Genomic DNA, 16604 nt, shown 5'->3' with positions numbered 1-16604 from the left:
TTTTCTGTAACAAATATGCGAAAATGAGGTCGATACTAAGGATGTTTGCTTACAGATCGATTAAAACCAAGGTCCGATTGGGCGTCCGGGGTATCATTATCTAAATTTGAAAGCATATTCTCTCTGCTATAATTGACGAAGTTATTTTTTTAAATTCGTTTGTTCCTCGAATCTTAGACTGCAATCAGCAGCTGATGAAGTTTAAGCCAATGAAACCACAGATTATGAAAACAAAAATATGAAATTCTGGAACGAAAAGTTAGGACCACGATCAGTGTTATCGCCCCCGGCCTAACATCAACCTGCCATGTCAAACCTCAAACTTGTAAGTGCACAGATATAAATTGCGACAATCAATAATCCAGGCTGCATTGTGAAATGCGTGACAAAAATAATGGGACGAGAATGATATATAGAAAAACTGACAAAATAACTAGAATCATATAGTATTCAATGCAACTACATGATAGGGCGGGGTTCAATAGTTATCGGGCTTACAGTAAGCACTGATTAAGGGCCAGTTTTGCGAGTAACAAAATGATCGCCTGGTACGTGGATATGATTGGGTGTTACAAATCCTATTTGATCTGACTGCTTTTTTTAGTAGAATATTGTATTGTGACTACAATCTTTGTCATGGCCACGGTACCGGAAGTTCTCATCAATACCCTGATTACCTCAGTCTGCTTACGTAATAAATCGAAAATGAAGGGCGTTACAGGTACGTATTTCTGAATGTGAATAAAACCAAAGAGTTCGACTAGAAACCTTAAATAAGCTAGATTTGTGTCCATCTTAAATTATCACCGTAAATGTTTTACAATCCGAAATTTTGTATTCGGCACCCATGGTTGTAAGGGAAGTCTGTATTCCCGATTAAGTATAATAACGTTGAGCAATTTTTTTTTTTTTTTTTCAATAAAAATTAGGATTTTACTTGTTCAAGGCAGTCTAAACCAATACGAGATCGTCCAGTTGGAACTTGAATAACATGTTCGCTCCACTGAATATTCCATAAAATATAATTCGAGTGGAAAATATAAAGATGTTAATTTATCACTTTAATTATCTTTAATTGTATCATGATGTTATAACTTTACAAAAATGTTCTAACAGGAAATCCTCATTTATGATTGAGGCTCATTTCAACTGTAAACATTATTACTTCTTTGCTGGATGATCACAGAATACCAAAGGTCATCGCAACCGGAAATCCATTTGTATCGCAGTCTTAGCTTGGATCTTACATTTATCCCGCTTTGAATATTTGTTTTACATATGTTCAATGATTCAACTTATATTCAGTAAGCAATACAAGTAATATATATACATATGCGGTTCATATTTCCGGCCAAAAATTACATTAAGCATAAGAACTGTGGTAAATGCGTATTGGGATGGTATGACAGCTCTGCCATTTACAAAGAAAAATTGAATCAGGAGGATTGTATGAAGACCGAACTGGTTTTGCAACACCAAGCATTACCGCAATTGCATCAGCGTGAAATTCTACACGAATGTTGGGGGAAGTCGTTGTAGCTTTCATTGGTTTGCAGTTCGATTTTGATACGTACAATACACTACACAATTCTATCAATATATGTGAACGATGAATTTAGTTAAAATAATCAATTCGAATTTCAAAATTATTTCAGGGTTATTCCCTAAATTAAGTATGAAATTCGTAAAAAGTGGGTAAGGAAAAAAATAATTTAATTGAATGTAATGTATGGTCAGTTGGTAGCTAAAAAAACAGTTTTTGGGGAGGAGATATTAGAAATGCGTAAGTTCGTAATTCTGTCCTAAAAATGACATATAACGGGATCATCAGAATTATTCGTTAAAATAGTTCAAACTCCATATTGCATTTCAATGACGGATATCCTCCATGGGATATGGATATTATATCTACGGTGCTTGACCAAAGTTCCATAGTAATTATAATAGCGAGATGTATAAAGTCGTGGATGTATTCCAAAGATTCATTTAGTTTAGTTTAGGAAGGTTCCAGTGTTTTCTGAACGGAGAGAATTATGGCACGCATGAAACGATTTGAGATGCTTGCAGTAGTTTTTGTAATATTTGAAATCAATTTCGTCACACCTATACCTGTTTACACCAATGAATTTTCATCTCCACCTAAAGTTGAGCCCCCAGGTAACTCTGCAAATAAAAGGAAATGTACTTTGCCATCCCAGGAGGAAATCGATTGGGACAAGGTATCTCAAAAAAACAGTTTGAATTTGATATTATCGTTAGAAAATAATGTGAAAAGGTAAAAATCCGATAAATGCGATGCTTTTCATTAAACTTATATAATATCACGCATAATATTAGACAATGTACTGATAGATTTGCATCGGACGTTTAATGTAAAATTAATAGATTTAAAATATTTCGAAATGCATATAAGCGCTGTGGAAATTCGACAAATCAGATAAAAACCGTTGGTATAATCAGTATCAGTTGGTGATCAGTATTTATAAAAATTATTAGCTCACACTAACTTTCGAACCGGACTCACCTTCAGAAAGAATAACTAAGCTTTTTTTGTGCAAGAACTACGCCAAATTTTTATTTGTGTAGAACAGATGATAACACACTTTAAAGTGATGAGTGAAGTATTTTCTCGGTTTTGGGCATTTTCGGCTCATTACTTGAAAAAGACTTCGATATCGCAACGTACTGCAAAAATTGTTTGTTTTTATTTCTGGGAAAGATGTTCTGTTTGAAACAAAGTAATCCATCGTGTTTACCAAAACTCGGTCCTTATTTTCTCATTCTCTGCAGGCTTCAGGCCGATGGTACCAAATTATGTCATCTTTGGAATATCCTGACGACGGAAAATGTTTCGGAATGAATAAAATTAAGGGAGGGAATGAAATGATGGAAGTCGAAATAATTGAATACAATATTGGGTAAGAAAAACGGTACAATAATCTCCTTTAGTACAGAATGTAGTGCGATGACTATATAATATATATATATAATGATGAGCAACAAACACATAGCACTTTTTCAGGGAAGTAAGATCAATGAGGTCATTTGTTTTTACTTGTATCGTTCTATTGTACATATATTGGAAGATTAAGCAAATCTTAATTGATTGGATATCAATTGGTCGCGATTGTCCAAACGAAGGGTATCCTAGGCGGTTTGTGTACCGGGTTAAAATGTGATTTGTATAAGACAGTTAATCCACTAGTTGTCGTAGTAAACTCAAATTCAAGTTCGTTGTATTTTGTAGGCAAAAATCTTATCGTAAAATGCGAATTCGTGGTAAGAAGTATGGATGTAAATATGAATGGGAAGACTTCCAAGGTAAATCATACAAACATATTGTTTTTTGCATAACTTTTCAATATTTTAATCTACGTCGTAAATGCTAGAATGCACGTAAAAAATAGAATGGCAATACTTTTGGCCAATTCCACTTTTTCCGAACAAAATAAATTCGATGATTATTAGTGCTTCATTTCAACTTGTGAAGTCTGTACCCTATAAAATAGCGAACCGGCTTAAAAGTTCGGCTCTGAAGTTAGTCAATTCGTTGTATTCACGCCAGGAATTGTTATTGATTATTTCAACCCATTTTTATGTACGACAGGATACGGAAGACAAGGGTCCAATTATGAATATGCAGGACCGGCTTCTGAACCTAGGATTATGCCATATTACGAAAAAGGCAGTGATGACGGGTCCGAGGGAAATTACGGTTCGGGATACGACCTCCTAGGCGGACTCGGGGACATGATGGGTTACATGACTGGCGATGGACCTGGCTACAATTCTGGCCCTAGATATGGGTCTGGAGATGGTTATGGAAACCTGGACAATGGCGGGTTCTATTCGGGCAATGGAATGTCGAATTATGGTTCAGAGCAAAGCTTTATTCCAAATACCGGACCTGGCTATCAAGTTGACGACGGACCGAATTATGGGTCCGGCTCTGGTACCAGGTGGACAACATTTAGCGGGGATGGCAGTTTTGGTGAGAGAGATAGAGAAAGCAAACGTCGTACGTGTCTCTATTATTATTTTTTGATTACTATATATAATATTATATTGCAGTGAATAACGAGAAATTCATTATTGGTACAGTCGAAAACAAAATTAAATGGACGCTCAGATTGCTCCTCCAATACGGATTAAGATTACCAATTCTATTAAACCATAATAATAAACCTTTAAATATTATCCACCGTTTCATTGGGCTATTTGACATACAATATCGACTGAACTGGGCGAAATTTTTTTCCACGTGTAAACTGGAACTGGAAAAAACATACCGCATGCACGAGACAATGTGATCGTATTTAAACATATATAATATTCAGTTAATTTATTAAAAAAACTATGCAATACTGTGACAAACTGGTGTTCATCTCCTGTTAACGAGAAGCTACCCCGCCGATAAATTTTTTATTTTCTAGAAATCAGGTTTATCGAAGACATGTTCAATGGAAAATATGTAATGATCACTGACTACGATAATTTTATGATTATGTTGATGCAAGAAAACGGTGAGTCAATTAGAATTCTTTATTATTTTATTCAATCATATTCTTGCAAAAACTTCACTATGAAGATATTGTTCAGAAAAAATATTAGGTTTACTGTCTTGCTGTTTTTATTTTCAGTATTACTTTTAAGCATTACTACATGTGAGATATGCTTCAGTGGTATATTACTAAGTTAATATTTTCCACTATGTGTGAAATAATTCATTTATGTTACAGTTCGTAACAAAATTGTAGTGTATTCAAGAGACGCACACGTGTCATCAGAGCAGTTTAAAAGATTGATGGATACTTTATCTGATATCGGTGAAGGATGGGATGAGCTTGCGATGCATCTTTCTGAATGTGCTGACTTCGAGGATGGTTACGAGCCCCTACCCGAGCAACCGCCAAAAATAGATGTTGTTATACAGTAGATGCATCCCTATCCATTTATGTATTGTGCAATGTATCCAGACAAGATATGTGTAATTTGTGCCAAAACGTTTGAAATATCCACATACATAAATGTAAATCTGATTATATTTCTGCTGTTGAAATGATGCAAGTTAATTTTTATGTTTAAGGATATTAATTTGTAATATGTACTGCTGCTTAATTATTATCTCCCATTCTCACTTCTTTATATACTTATACTTGATGCTCTATAGGTTATCGAACACCTATCTACTTCGTAATCTGATTATGAATTTTAATTTGAACTTTGAGGCAGTAACGTAAATACAAATGTAAAATAAATCAGGAATTGTAACAAATAATGTCGAAACATGTGATTACTAAAAATGTAAAGCTGGTTTTGCTATGTTTGTTCATATTCTCTGATGTACCTTTTTTCAATTTTAGTTTAGGACAAGAACAATGAGAATCTTTAATCATATTTAGAAAAGATAAATGTATTGTAGAACATGATCTTGACATGGAAATATAAAGTTATTTGTCTGATCATTTAATTATATACAAGATATCTTCAAATATTCGCAACCAGATTTATCAGACTAATTCACTAAATTCAAGTTTAATTTAGGTATGTTTCCCAATATTCTTCTCGAGTGTAATGTTATCAAATTTCTGAGGTCATGGACATGGGGGTTAGATGTTTTGAATTTGCTCAGTTGCGGTAAAGATCTTTGTAATTTATGTAAAATGTTCTGTGAATTCAATATTATATATTAGAATCAGCAATATCTGGAATGTCGAGTTACATATAGAAGATGTAAGTTGATAAAATGAGTTGAAATTTACTTGCCCGGACAGTATTTAATGGGGACGTTCACAGGTAAGAAAACCGCGAAATTCTTGAATAATTTATAATGCACACGATACTAATAACATGTACATTCATTCTTTATCACTTACTAAAACAATCCAATAAAATGACGTGGGCTACCTTTACCTTGAGTGATTCATTTGTCATACATCCGAAACATTTTAACAACTACGTGAATAATATATATATATATATTGATTTTGCGACGAACATTGTCTCGTGGTGTGATTAATAGCCAAACCAAACAAACATCACTCCTAATTTACCCTAAATGTTATTTATTGAAACCAAGTTAATAGATCGTAACTCCATCTGCAAATAAGATATATTGAACTAAGAATGAATCAGAGACCACAAATTAGTCATTATCAAGATTGCTATCGAAATCAGTATAATATCAGGGCTTTACCCGGGGGATTGTATAACAGGTAAAATGTAGATTATTATATTGCACAATATTGTAGGGAGAAAACATTTTACACTTGAGTGATAATATTACGACAGAGTGTATAACCATCATGTCATACGACGTATAATGCACGTTTACGAAACTTATTAATTCTTGGTGGATAGCTTAACTATTTTTTTGCAAGTTCAACGAGCTTTTATACACATAGGTTTAAATCGAGTTTTTATTTTATATTACAACATCATTTCCAATATTCCAGCTAGATTCCTAGTTATATATACTCAAATAAATTTTGACGCAAACTTTTTAAGAAAATGAAAAATGGTATCTAATACGAGGAAAAAAACTTTAAACTCGAAAAAATACGGTGAAATATATATAAGATTTTCACTGAAATAGACGTTGATACTCATAATGACAAAATCGCAGAATAATTTCAGCTCTGTTACTCGAACAGTGTAATTATTAAATATTTATACGTGTTGACAAAAAGGCTTTCTACGCAAACGGGCGAAGCCATGGTAACGGCATGGTATTGAATTCAGTTTCAAAGTACATGAACCGCACATGCTATACCGGTCTCGTGATAGCTCTTTTTAGTTTTTATTTAGTTTGAGGAAAACATTATTGTCCCTGGTATTTTTACGCTTTTTATTTATCATATTGATGGCCAGATAAGTTAACGTTGCAATGAACATATACTAACTATGACACAATACACCAGTTCTTGCTCAGTTCAGTTCATGTCTACCGGGCGGGACAGCTTGTCAAAACCGGAAATGCCTGGATAAACCGAGACGTATAGTAAGCCTACATTTGACACATAGAACAAAAGAAGTTCTTATGCAGCCCTTAAGAGACTGAAGGCGCTGGCATTTCTTTAACTATTCTCCAACGCCTATATGGTGGGGATAGTGTAACCTCGGAGTAGCTTCCTGCCGTGCAATGCTAATATAATGCAAGGTTTTTATCCATGGGTCAACAAGTTTGCCTTATAGACTGGCGGGCCTTATGAGTGTGACGCAGAAGGTTACATTTTATGAACAATATTTACAGTGTTACAAAAGTGGAAAACAATAAGCCTCGTGCCAAGACTAAATTTAATCTCAATCGTAACAAATTCCATGAACTTATTTGAGATAGAACATCAAAATTCGGTTTTAGTTTGGTTGCTGCAGCATCGGGTGGTCCAGATTGAATACCCATTGGGTCGTATTTGGCCCGCGGTTCGTAGTTTGCCCATGTCAGGTTAACACCCTAACTATTGAACCTTGACAACTGATGGAATGTTCAATGTACAACAGTGTGATATGCTTTGGTAACGATGGAAGATTCTTCTTTGTTGGTTTATTCGCTTTGAATTGAGAAACGATTGCGTGTGATGTTTCGAAATACAAATAGACCGACAACACGTGAGAAAGCACAAGATTCGCACTCATTTTGTACACAAAAGGAAAGGTTGAGGGAGCAATTCTCGATTATGGATACAAAGGTCGCGCATCGGTAAGTATAGGGTAAGGTACCGAGTTTGCTGGCGGAAACGCGACGAAATAAGAAAATGGATAAAACAGCAAGGTTTAGATTTAGTATTCACTAGTATATACATTGAATTCATAAATTAAAAAAGAAAGGCTTTTTTTGCCCTACAACAAGTAAATCACCTTCACAATAGCCAGTAGGCTACCTGGCGAAACAATCAATATGAACACTTCTTGTCCGAAATTGCATTTCTCCCAATCGATTTCAGCGAGATAGCGCTCAACGAACTACATTCCCTTCATTTCGCGCGGATTATATAAAACATGTGGGACGATAGATACAGCATATCTCATACTTAGATTTGGTCTCGTGTTTTTGAAAAATGCTGTTTGCTTAATCCTAATTCAAGCTCAAACTTACCCCTACGCCCGGTTTACAATTCTTCGACGGTACTGCTCGGTACTGTTTGTTCTAGAATCTATACCAGGGTGGTCCAAGGTTGCCGGCTCCGCGGGCCACAAAATTATTTTTGCATTTTTCGCGGGCCACATTAGTGCCAAGTATAGGTAAACAGTGCAAAACAAAACAAACGCTTATATTGTGCAAACACATAGTTATCAGACATAGCTATCCCAGGCTAATATAATCTGCATTCTATTTTTAGTTTTCTATAATGCCTATATTGTAAGCATATATTCCCGACCAAAAAGATAGAAAGCCAGATAATAATTTAGACTGCCAAGCACCTCATTCAACTTCGCTAGTTGCCCCAGCTAGCCATAACACTAGTCAATTTAGTGATGTAACAATATGTCAAAAGATTTTCTGATTAATTTTATTACAAAACAACACGAAATGCGATTTTTTGATTACTCTCCGAATGTGACACGAACCATAGATAATGAAGCGGTGGGCCACATGTGTCCCGCGGGCCTGGGTTTGGACCACCCTGATCTATACCATATACCATGGCAATTCTAGGCGTGACTGCTCTTGCATAACTCATTTGGATTGAAATATATGACAGAATACATCTCGAATATTTAATAGAAGGATTCAAATCATGTGTGCTTATATGATTATTAAACAACTTTCTCACAAATCACATGTTGTTACAAATGCCATTAAAAAGAAATTTTACTATGTTACATAGCTGGATTTCAAAACATTATTTTATCGATGGTTAGCGATTGATCGTTAGAAATCAATAATGTCAGAAATTCCCATTTTGTATTTAATTTACTGTTCGTGTCCTAATACGTTTTAAAGTTATATAAATAAATCTATACCGCACTAAAGTATTTTAGCATTGAAGTCACCACTCTCATGTCATATATTTATCATAAGAAACTCGATAATACCTATCGAGTATATCGAAATAATACTGAGATATTTCCTAAACGGCGTTCAATAGAAACAAATCTTCCTGGCATTTATTTGTCTTGCAAAAAAATTCCATTACAAGCCTACGCAACTTACGTACGAGCTGTATGTATCAGGTTTCAATCCATGCGTGGGTCTCGTGTACAGACTACTATTGATAACGCATGGCTTGTTATTCAAAAAAGAGGCTATACAATACAATATTATGCTTTATTCAATTTAAACAAAAACTCGATTTTGACGTCATGTGTATTTGAACTGCGATTATTCGGAAAAATTCCACAGTATATTTCCAATTACGTAACATTGATACATGCCATGCCAATAAAAAAAAACTTTCCGCGAGAAATAATATATTTAATACCCGTCACTGATTTGAAATTGCATGCAAATATGATATCTGAGAATGTACTTCTTGGCTGTCTCCATCATAACTGAAACTCCGATATACCATTTAAGCACTGTATGTATTTTATATATATGGTGTTTTGCCTAATAGATAGATAGATGGTCGTATGTTGTACTAAACCTATTACAAATTTAAAATAAACGCTTAACCTAGTATACTTGAACAAACGCAAATGTTTATCAAAATACTTTTATTAAATAGATTTCAAAAGTAAAATATGATACCAAACATAGCATATTTGAATAAATTGCCGCAAAAAATATTTTATATTTTGTCGTCTTATATTTTTCACAATGCTGCATACATGTTCTGTGTTCATTTTTAGACAGTGTCACAATTTGCCCAGTGGGTTAAAGTGTTTAATGCTTTAGTGTCGGAACCCCACCTCACCGTGGCTTGAAAGGATACATATATGAATGGGACGGAAAATATACATTTATCCAGATGAATTTGCACACAGTTATTCGGCAAGAATGCATACAAAATAAAAATTATATGGCAGATGAGGTTGACTTAATTAAAAAAGAAATAATAATAAAATTACATTTTCGACTGTCACTCCAGATATATGAACATATGTATATATGGAAATGTTTCAATGTATAAAAATAAAATTGAAGACGAAAAAAGGGACGGAAATGGACCACATTTTTAATTGAAATTTCCCATGCAAAAAAATTACACAGACATTAAATATTATACAAAACGTTCTACAATTTTTTAATATGATTTGATAAAAAAGAGACTTGTGTTAACAAAAAGTTTTTTTTTTCAGTGAAAACTGGTTTTAAATATAACACTGTTAGATTTAAATAAATTTCCATAAAAAAGAAGTGAAACATATTACAATAATGTTAATAGAAATCTATCAAGAAATGTATGTTTTGATCTTTTGTCGAACGTACGACCGGCATATTGGACAATTTGATACTCTTTGTGCACAAGATACACATGTAGATAAATGTCCACATGGTACGAAAACAACATTTGCTTCTTCATCTAAACATATTTTGCATTTTTTCTCTTCTTCAAGTTGTTTTAATCGATTTTCTCGATCTTCAGGATTACTAGGCATGAGAGTTGTGTTAGTTGAATTTTGATTTGTGGATGGGTGATTTGTTCTCGTTGAAACATGTTCTTCGTCTTCTAAATTGCCAATAGTTACCAGTACTTCGTCGATATTGCAAAAATTTCTCTCTTTGACTTGGTATTGTCTAGAATAGATTTTAAATTATTGGAATGAAAACAAAATATTTAACCTACATTATGGCATTTCCAAAAAATAATGAGAACTACTTTTTCGTAGTGAAAACATGATCTGACGAATCTCGATAATTTCTCTTTTTTTTTTTTTACCAATACGCAATATTCCTAACATAACGTTCATTTCGATATTCAAATATGAAACCGTACAAGATTGTTGATATTACAATTTTATTCAGAACTGTGACTTACTTTTGTAATGCTCTTCGAAGTTTTTCGTTTGTGAATCCCATATCACGTGCTTGTTTAATTAATTCAGAACTACCTAGTGCCGATTCTATCAAAACTTCTCTTTTTTTGTCTTCTTCTCTCGGATCCATAATTTCGGCGCCGCGAGAACGAGAGAATCCATTTCGACGTGGCGGAATCCAACTTCCGTAATTCTGGTATACCACGTGTGCTCCAGGAGGTGGAATATCGTACGAAGTTGTTGTAGACCGATTTAAGTTTGGAAATTGTGAAGTTACATCTGTTATAAATGCAGGTCCCTTGTGATGCAATGTAAACTCACAACTTTAAAGAAAAAGTAAAAATTGACATGAATTCGTTGACATTTTGGAAATTGAAGTTGTGAAAATGTTCTTTATTAACTTACTGGGGATACCACTTGGCATGCTCTATCCATGGATCGTCGTTATATTCCCAATCGCACAGACCTCCATTGCAGTAAAAACACTTCACTTTATCTTCTTCACCTGCAAGTTCAAATAAAAAATATTTTCCAAATACTAAATGACATTATCGATAACCTTAGGTAAGATTTTATTAACTCTCGTCTTGAAATTTTCTTTTAAATCGCTAAAATATGATCAGGTTTAGCATACTGTATATGCATTCATTGTTATCTATGTTTAAACATTACGGTGCACGAGGCTCAAAGATGTTGCTTACCCAAATAGAAAAAGCCTGCTTTTGCAAGTTGTTCCGGAGTTGCATGTATTCTCCGAACTTGCCAGTTTCCTCTGTCTCGAAAAGTAGACATTCTAACGTCTTCATTTCTCATATGAGGGTTTATTGGATGGTCCAGATTGAACGTCTCAAACAATTGTTCTTGATTTGTTGCTCCCGCACCCGAACTGAACTGTGGATAAATTTGAGTCAAAATGAAATCCCGTAATATTTTATATAATGCGTGGGTAATCTGTAATGTGTTTCTTATGAAACTAACACAATAAAATTGAATAGGGAAATATATTAAATTTTAGTGACAGCGAATTTAAAATTTTCCCAGTTGCACAATTTCCCGGAAGAGTGATTGAGATTTCGACATGAATCGGAAATTCGGTTATGACCGCATGATCATTTATGCTTATAGCATTGGTTATCGAACATGACGCCACAATGAAACTAAAATTCCCTCGGCTTCAAAAAATAAAAAATAACCTCGTGAGCATTCGATTCCATCGCATTCAATGTATTCGTTTGACCCGAATTCGACGAAAGTGTACGAGTAGCAGAAACCGACTGTTGCTCAGCGGTTGGCATATCTAAAATACAAGGAAGTAATTCAAATGTAAAGTTGTACCAACGGATGTTAAGCTTCCAGGAACGCAGTTGATAATAGGCTAGCATTCCAAGGACAATTTCGCAACATACTAAAAAATAGCACCAGTCATGTGCGATGAATGACCTCATAGGCTAGCTTATAATAAGATACTCAATTGCCTGCATTACGCATTTTTTGATTTATTTGCCAAACACTGATCTACGCCATATTCGCCTATTATATATATTTAATATGGCGTAATTTCAAAAACTTATCTAAAGGGGTGAATCTAAAATTATATTTTCAACGACAAATATACCGCGGTAGTACCTGTTGGTCTTTGTCTATTTATTGTACAGTCTTGTTCGTGATATTTTGAATCACAGGGATTGTCGTCTTTCTCCCAGTTCCTTACACGTGATCCACATCTAAAGCAACGCGTGATATCGTCTTGTCCCGTGTAGTAAAATCCGGCTTTGGCGAGAATTTTCGGCTGTATTGGTACGTTGAGATATGAAGAAAAACTAGCTAATCTGTAGGTCGCATCATTTGGATCGCCTATAATAATATAAAGCAAAAACTTTATTAGTATTTGTTATTTCGCATTAAGCGCGAAGGTGCGAACAGTGATTATATAAAAAAAGACCTTCAAAGCAGTATTCACATTTGCATTGCAGGAACATAATTTCCAAACAAGGAAAACTACATACCTATTCTCGTTGCAGTTTGCTTGATCTTAGGAAATTCTGACATCATAAGTCCATCTGAGGACGTTTTGTACTTTGGCATAACCGTTTGCGGCATTTTCAGTTTTATTATATCTCTCTCTCACTTTGTCGATCGATGTAACTAACAGCGAGATAGCTCAGCTGTTTTTATACATGATTTTACACGTGACTATATACAGAACGTTCTTTCTTTTTCAAGAATATTCTCTCATTTTCACACAATAACAACTGCCAGTAGTATTTTGGAGAACGTTTGTCAAGCAAGGACGAATTCTTGATCAGAAAGGAAATTGAATGTTTCTGGGCAGGAACTTATACGTTGCGCTTGCGTGTAGTATTTCTAATATATTTTAATTATTTATTATTGTATTTGTTATTACATATACGCATACATTATAAACCATTCAAAATGAACAAAAGACAGTTAACTAGTTACACGTATCGCATGCAAAGGTCACGTTAAAAATTGAATGCAAATATGTTTTATGCGTAGTAGGGGAGCTTAATAATATGCCAGGAGAGAAATGCGCCAAAAACAGTTGGGAACCACTGATTTGAGAAATATGATTGCTTGTTGTTCAAGATAGGTGATTCCTGTGGGCGAGGTACCGGTTACTATTCTGTTATTTTCCCATCAATAATTTTATGGTCTAGTTTCTTTGAATATGTTTATCGTGGGTTAGGTTGCAATAATTTCGATTCTATTTCCTCAACTTTCCTAATCTAAGATAAACAGATCAGAAAATTAGATGCAGGACGACAACAGGATCCTTAATTCTTATCTTTAATGATATCTGGTTTGCGATTCAAGAGCCCTTATGCGAAGAAATTTCTCAGCTGTCATCTGAGTTTTTCGTTCGTTTTTCAGCGAAAACCGCTAGCAAACGTGGGGAGAAAAATTGTCATATTGCAATCAATTCGATATAACTGTTTATTAAATGCCTTGATGGATAGCTCGCGTCTTGTGAATTGAATTGCACTAACAATATTTTTTTAAATAAAAAACTCTAACCATATGTTACGTTCATCTATGAATGCACTGAATCTATTGCCAAATTAGCCTAAAATAATTTTAGACGAAAAAGTAGTAGAATGGAAACCAGGTTAACGCAATCTGAGTAGAGGTGCATTCCACCTGACACAATTCTGCATTGCTACTGCATTACATCTATATAAGCTAATTTTAAAATTAGACGTAGTTCGTGTTTGGCTAAATGGTATTACCCCAGCTGTACAATGTATTATTTGTGTAACAGCACATTGGAAGCTGTGAATCTGTCAATTGTTTTTTTGTTCAATCAAAATTGCATATACGTACACCTATCCTTAATACATAGTCTAAACGAAAACTTTTTGTATATAATAGGCGTTAGTATGTAGGTTGAATGAATCGATAGTCGCAGTATACGTCACAACAAGCGGATTTTCCGTGACGAAAATAGTAATTTTGATTCAGTAAGAAAGAGGGTGGAAGTATTCTGAAATCCCTGAACCCTATTCTCACTTCTGCACGCGTCAATGGGTTTGAGCTGCTCTTGTTGTCGAAGAGGTTCATGACGCATGCACGCACGTGAGTGGAATTGTACGTCAGATTAGTTCAAAGTCCGTTGCGATGGAATGCAATAAATTCAATAGACACGTATTAAAAATAAAAACAGCAGAAAAAATTTCCCAAACATTTTTTGGTAACTTAACAATAAAATCAAAGCTAAACGCGAAGTAGGACAAACCTAAATACATACCAGTAAAACACAAATAATCACTCAGAATCACTGCATGAATTTGTTTGGAGATCAATTCAAACAAAATCGGTTGTAAAGGCCGAAATTAACATTACTATTTGTAACTGTTTATTAAGAAATACTAAATGTAGTTGAAATGTTGCGCACTACAATAAGAGGGATTTTCCGATAAATATTCAAATATCCAAAATTCCACGGCCATCTGCGAATATAATAATGAGAGAATATATTGCCCGATTATATTCAGCTTTGATACATATTTTTTGCAATCTTGCGAATTTGTTATCGCCGTTAGAAAAATCCTACTATCTGCTTTAAATTTACAGAATGTACAACTCAATTTAGTATTTATTAAAAATATATTTAAAGTATACTAGTAAATGAAAAATACTTATTCATCGCCTTAAAATTGTCGCTAACAATTTACTTATACTACGGTAGCACTCGAAGTTTTGCGATTTGCAATATCTAAAAATGCGTCTTCAATCGGTCGCGGACCGCTTTTCAATTTAGAAAATTTGGGTTACCACCATTTACACCTACCAGAAAAAATTTCTTTCTCGTTGTTCAAACACCACTTAGGTATCTATCGACACGTGTGCCGCCTCTTGTTTTCGTCGAAAATCCGCAAGAGAGTTGTGAAAACTAATCGTTTGATTAAGCGACTCGCAAGTGACCTGTCGCGTCACGTGTTACCTACTTTTCGATAAGTAAATTGCTATTCTAATAGTTGAATATACGATTATATGCCCAGCCATACTCAGTAACCGGTAATTATTGACACGATTAATGTTATGTGAAGAAATTGGCTTTTTATGTTTTATGTAAATTCTAACGTAAATCGTAACTTGGCTGATAGTTAAGAAAGTTTCACAAATACGTTTGCGGCCCGCAGTGAATTTTTGGCTCGTTGCGCACTCATTCAAACGCTCTGCGGACTCATTTGGGACCGCGGACTCGGGTTGGGAGACACTGGTCTAATCCTTTCTCTTTCGTAGTCAATATTTGCAGATCAGTTTTTGCGTGTGTGTAAGAGTAGTTATATTTTTGATGTATCTAAAATTTATTTGCTATGGCACTGCGCTGGACTGTACTCGCATATTCTCTCGTTTACTTTCTTAGGGTCTACTGACCTTTCTAACATAAGATATGCTTTGTTTGATGCTCATTTATATTTCCTAATATGACTAAAAGCTTTGCTACGTTGTGTGATACGTTAATTTAAAAGGTCGAAGGGTGCTAATAACAACAAAAGGGTTATGCTCAAATATATGGACACGAAAAAGTAATAGCCTTCGTGTGAAAATACAATATTTAACCACTAAAAATTAAATTTTAAAGCAATTGGTCCAGTAGCTAAATAGAAAGGCGATTTCATTCATAACAATACGAAGAAAATACCAAAGACAACAACAACATAATAACCAAACGATTCATAGGTCCACCACGCGTCCAAAGTAATATCTCCAACTCACATTGACAAATATCAAACGAACATCATAACTCAAATATTTTGTCTTTTATTCCATGAACGTACTCAATATACTATTCAACTTGTCGAAAATTAGTTGAAACGAAAAAGTAGGAAGAAAGAAAAGTATACGACCTAATCGGAGTACAGATACATTCTCCAGAGGTTATCCAGTATTATTACTGCATTAAAATGTGAAGACATGAATTTCATAAGGGTGTTCGGATATTACTTTAGGACTAGTCTAACATATATATGATATGACCCCACGTGCATAATGCTTTATCAGTGAAACGGCTTTGGGAATCTGTTTTTTTTTTTACAGTCAAAATTACACATACGTATTATAGCTATCTATTATAGAACGCTTTCTGAACGAAAACTTTTTGTGCATAATATAGTCGCAGTATAGTATACGTCACATCATGCGGACTTCCCGTGACGAAA

The 16604-nt window shown here is 34.4% G+C and overlaps 2 protein-coding genes across 5 annotated transcripts; one reads left to right on the top strand and one right to left on the bottom strand.

The window, feature by feature from the left end:
• The first annotated feature begins 1425 nt into the window (after positions 1–1425).
• LOC120347966 (uncharacterized) lies at positions 1426–5503 on the top strand. 3 transcript variants are annotated; one of them, XM_078118173.1, is made up of 6 exons: positions 1426–2219; positions 2791–2918; positions 3248–3321; positions 3644–4018; positions 4434–4523; positions 4740–5503. In XM_078118173.1, exons 1-6 carry the CDS (start codon positions 2034–2036, stop codon positions 4934–4936), a joined length of 1050 nt encoding a protein of 349 aa, XP_077974299.1. In that variant the 5' UTR covers positions 1426–2033; the 3' UTR covers positions 4937–5503. The 3 variants fall into 3 exon arrangements, with proteins under 3 accessions (XP_077974299.1, XP_077974298.1, XP_077974297.1); XM_078118172.1 differs by having other exon boundaries at positions 3623–4018; XM_078118171.1 differs by having other exon boundaries at positions 1429–2219; positions 3608–4018; positions 4740–5501.
• A 3746-nt stretch (positions 5504–9249) lies between these two features.
• On the bottom strand, positions 9250–13448 carry LOC120346931 (baculoviral IAP repeat-containing protein 8-like). 2 transcript variants are annotated; one of them, XM_078117920.1, is made up of 7 exons: positions 12927–13448; positions 12547–12774; positions 12114–12217; positions 11622–11811; positions 11326–11419; positions 10923–11243; positions 9250–10681 (listed from the first exon to the last, which is right to left on the bottom strand). In XM_078117920.1, exons 1-7 carry the CDS (start codon positions 13018–13020, stop codon positions 10336–10338), a joined length of 1377 nt encoding a protein of 458 aa, XP_077974046.1. In that variant the 5' UTR covers positions 13021–13448; the 3' UTR covers positions 9250–10335. The 2 variants fall into 2 exon arrangements, with proteins under 2 accessions (XP_077974046.1, XP_039272656.2); XM_039416722.2 differs by having other exon boundaries at positions 11326–11425; positions 12927–13436.
• Between the last annotated feature and the right edge of the window lie 3156 nt (positions 13449–16604).

The sequence above is a fragment of the Styela clava genome, chromosome 11, assembly GCF_964204865.1.
Source record: "Styela clava chromosome 11, kaStyClav1.hap1.2, whole genome shotgun sequence".
NCBI lineage: Eukaryota > Metazoa > Chordata > Ascidiacea > Stolidobranchia > Styelidae > Styela > Styela clava.
Note: the sequence above shows the minus strand (reverse complement) of the source record. Positions and strands in the feature narration are given on the sequence as shown.

Coding starts and splice junctions, on each gene's coding strand:
- LOC120347966 (XM_078118171.1), top strand. CDS start 2,034: ATGGCACGCATGAAACGATTTGAGATGCTTGCAGTAGTTTTTGTAATA. Junction 2,220..2,790: donor AGGAAATCGATTGGGACAAG/GTATCTCAAAAA, acceptor CATTCTCTGCAG/GCTTCAGGCCGATGGTACCA. Junction 4,019..4,433: donor AGATAGAGAAAGCAAACGTC/GTACGTGTCTCT, acceptor TTTATTTTCTAG/AAATCAGGTTTATCGAAGAC.
- LOC120346931 (XM_039416722.2), bottom strand. CDS start 13,020: ATGCCGCAAACGGTTATGCCAAAGTACAAAACGTCCTCAGATGGACTT. Junction 12,775..12,926: donor GCAAACTGCAACGAGAATAG/GTATGTAGTTTT, acceptor ATATTATTATAG/GCGATCCAAATGATGCGACC. Junction 10,682..10,922: donor CTTCGAAGAGCATTACAAAA/GTAAGTCACAGT, acceptor AATCTATTCTAG/ACAATACCAAGTCAAAGAGA.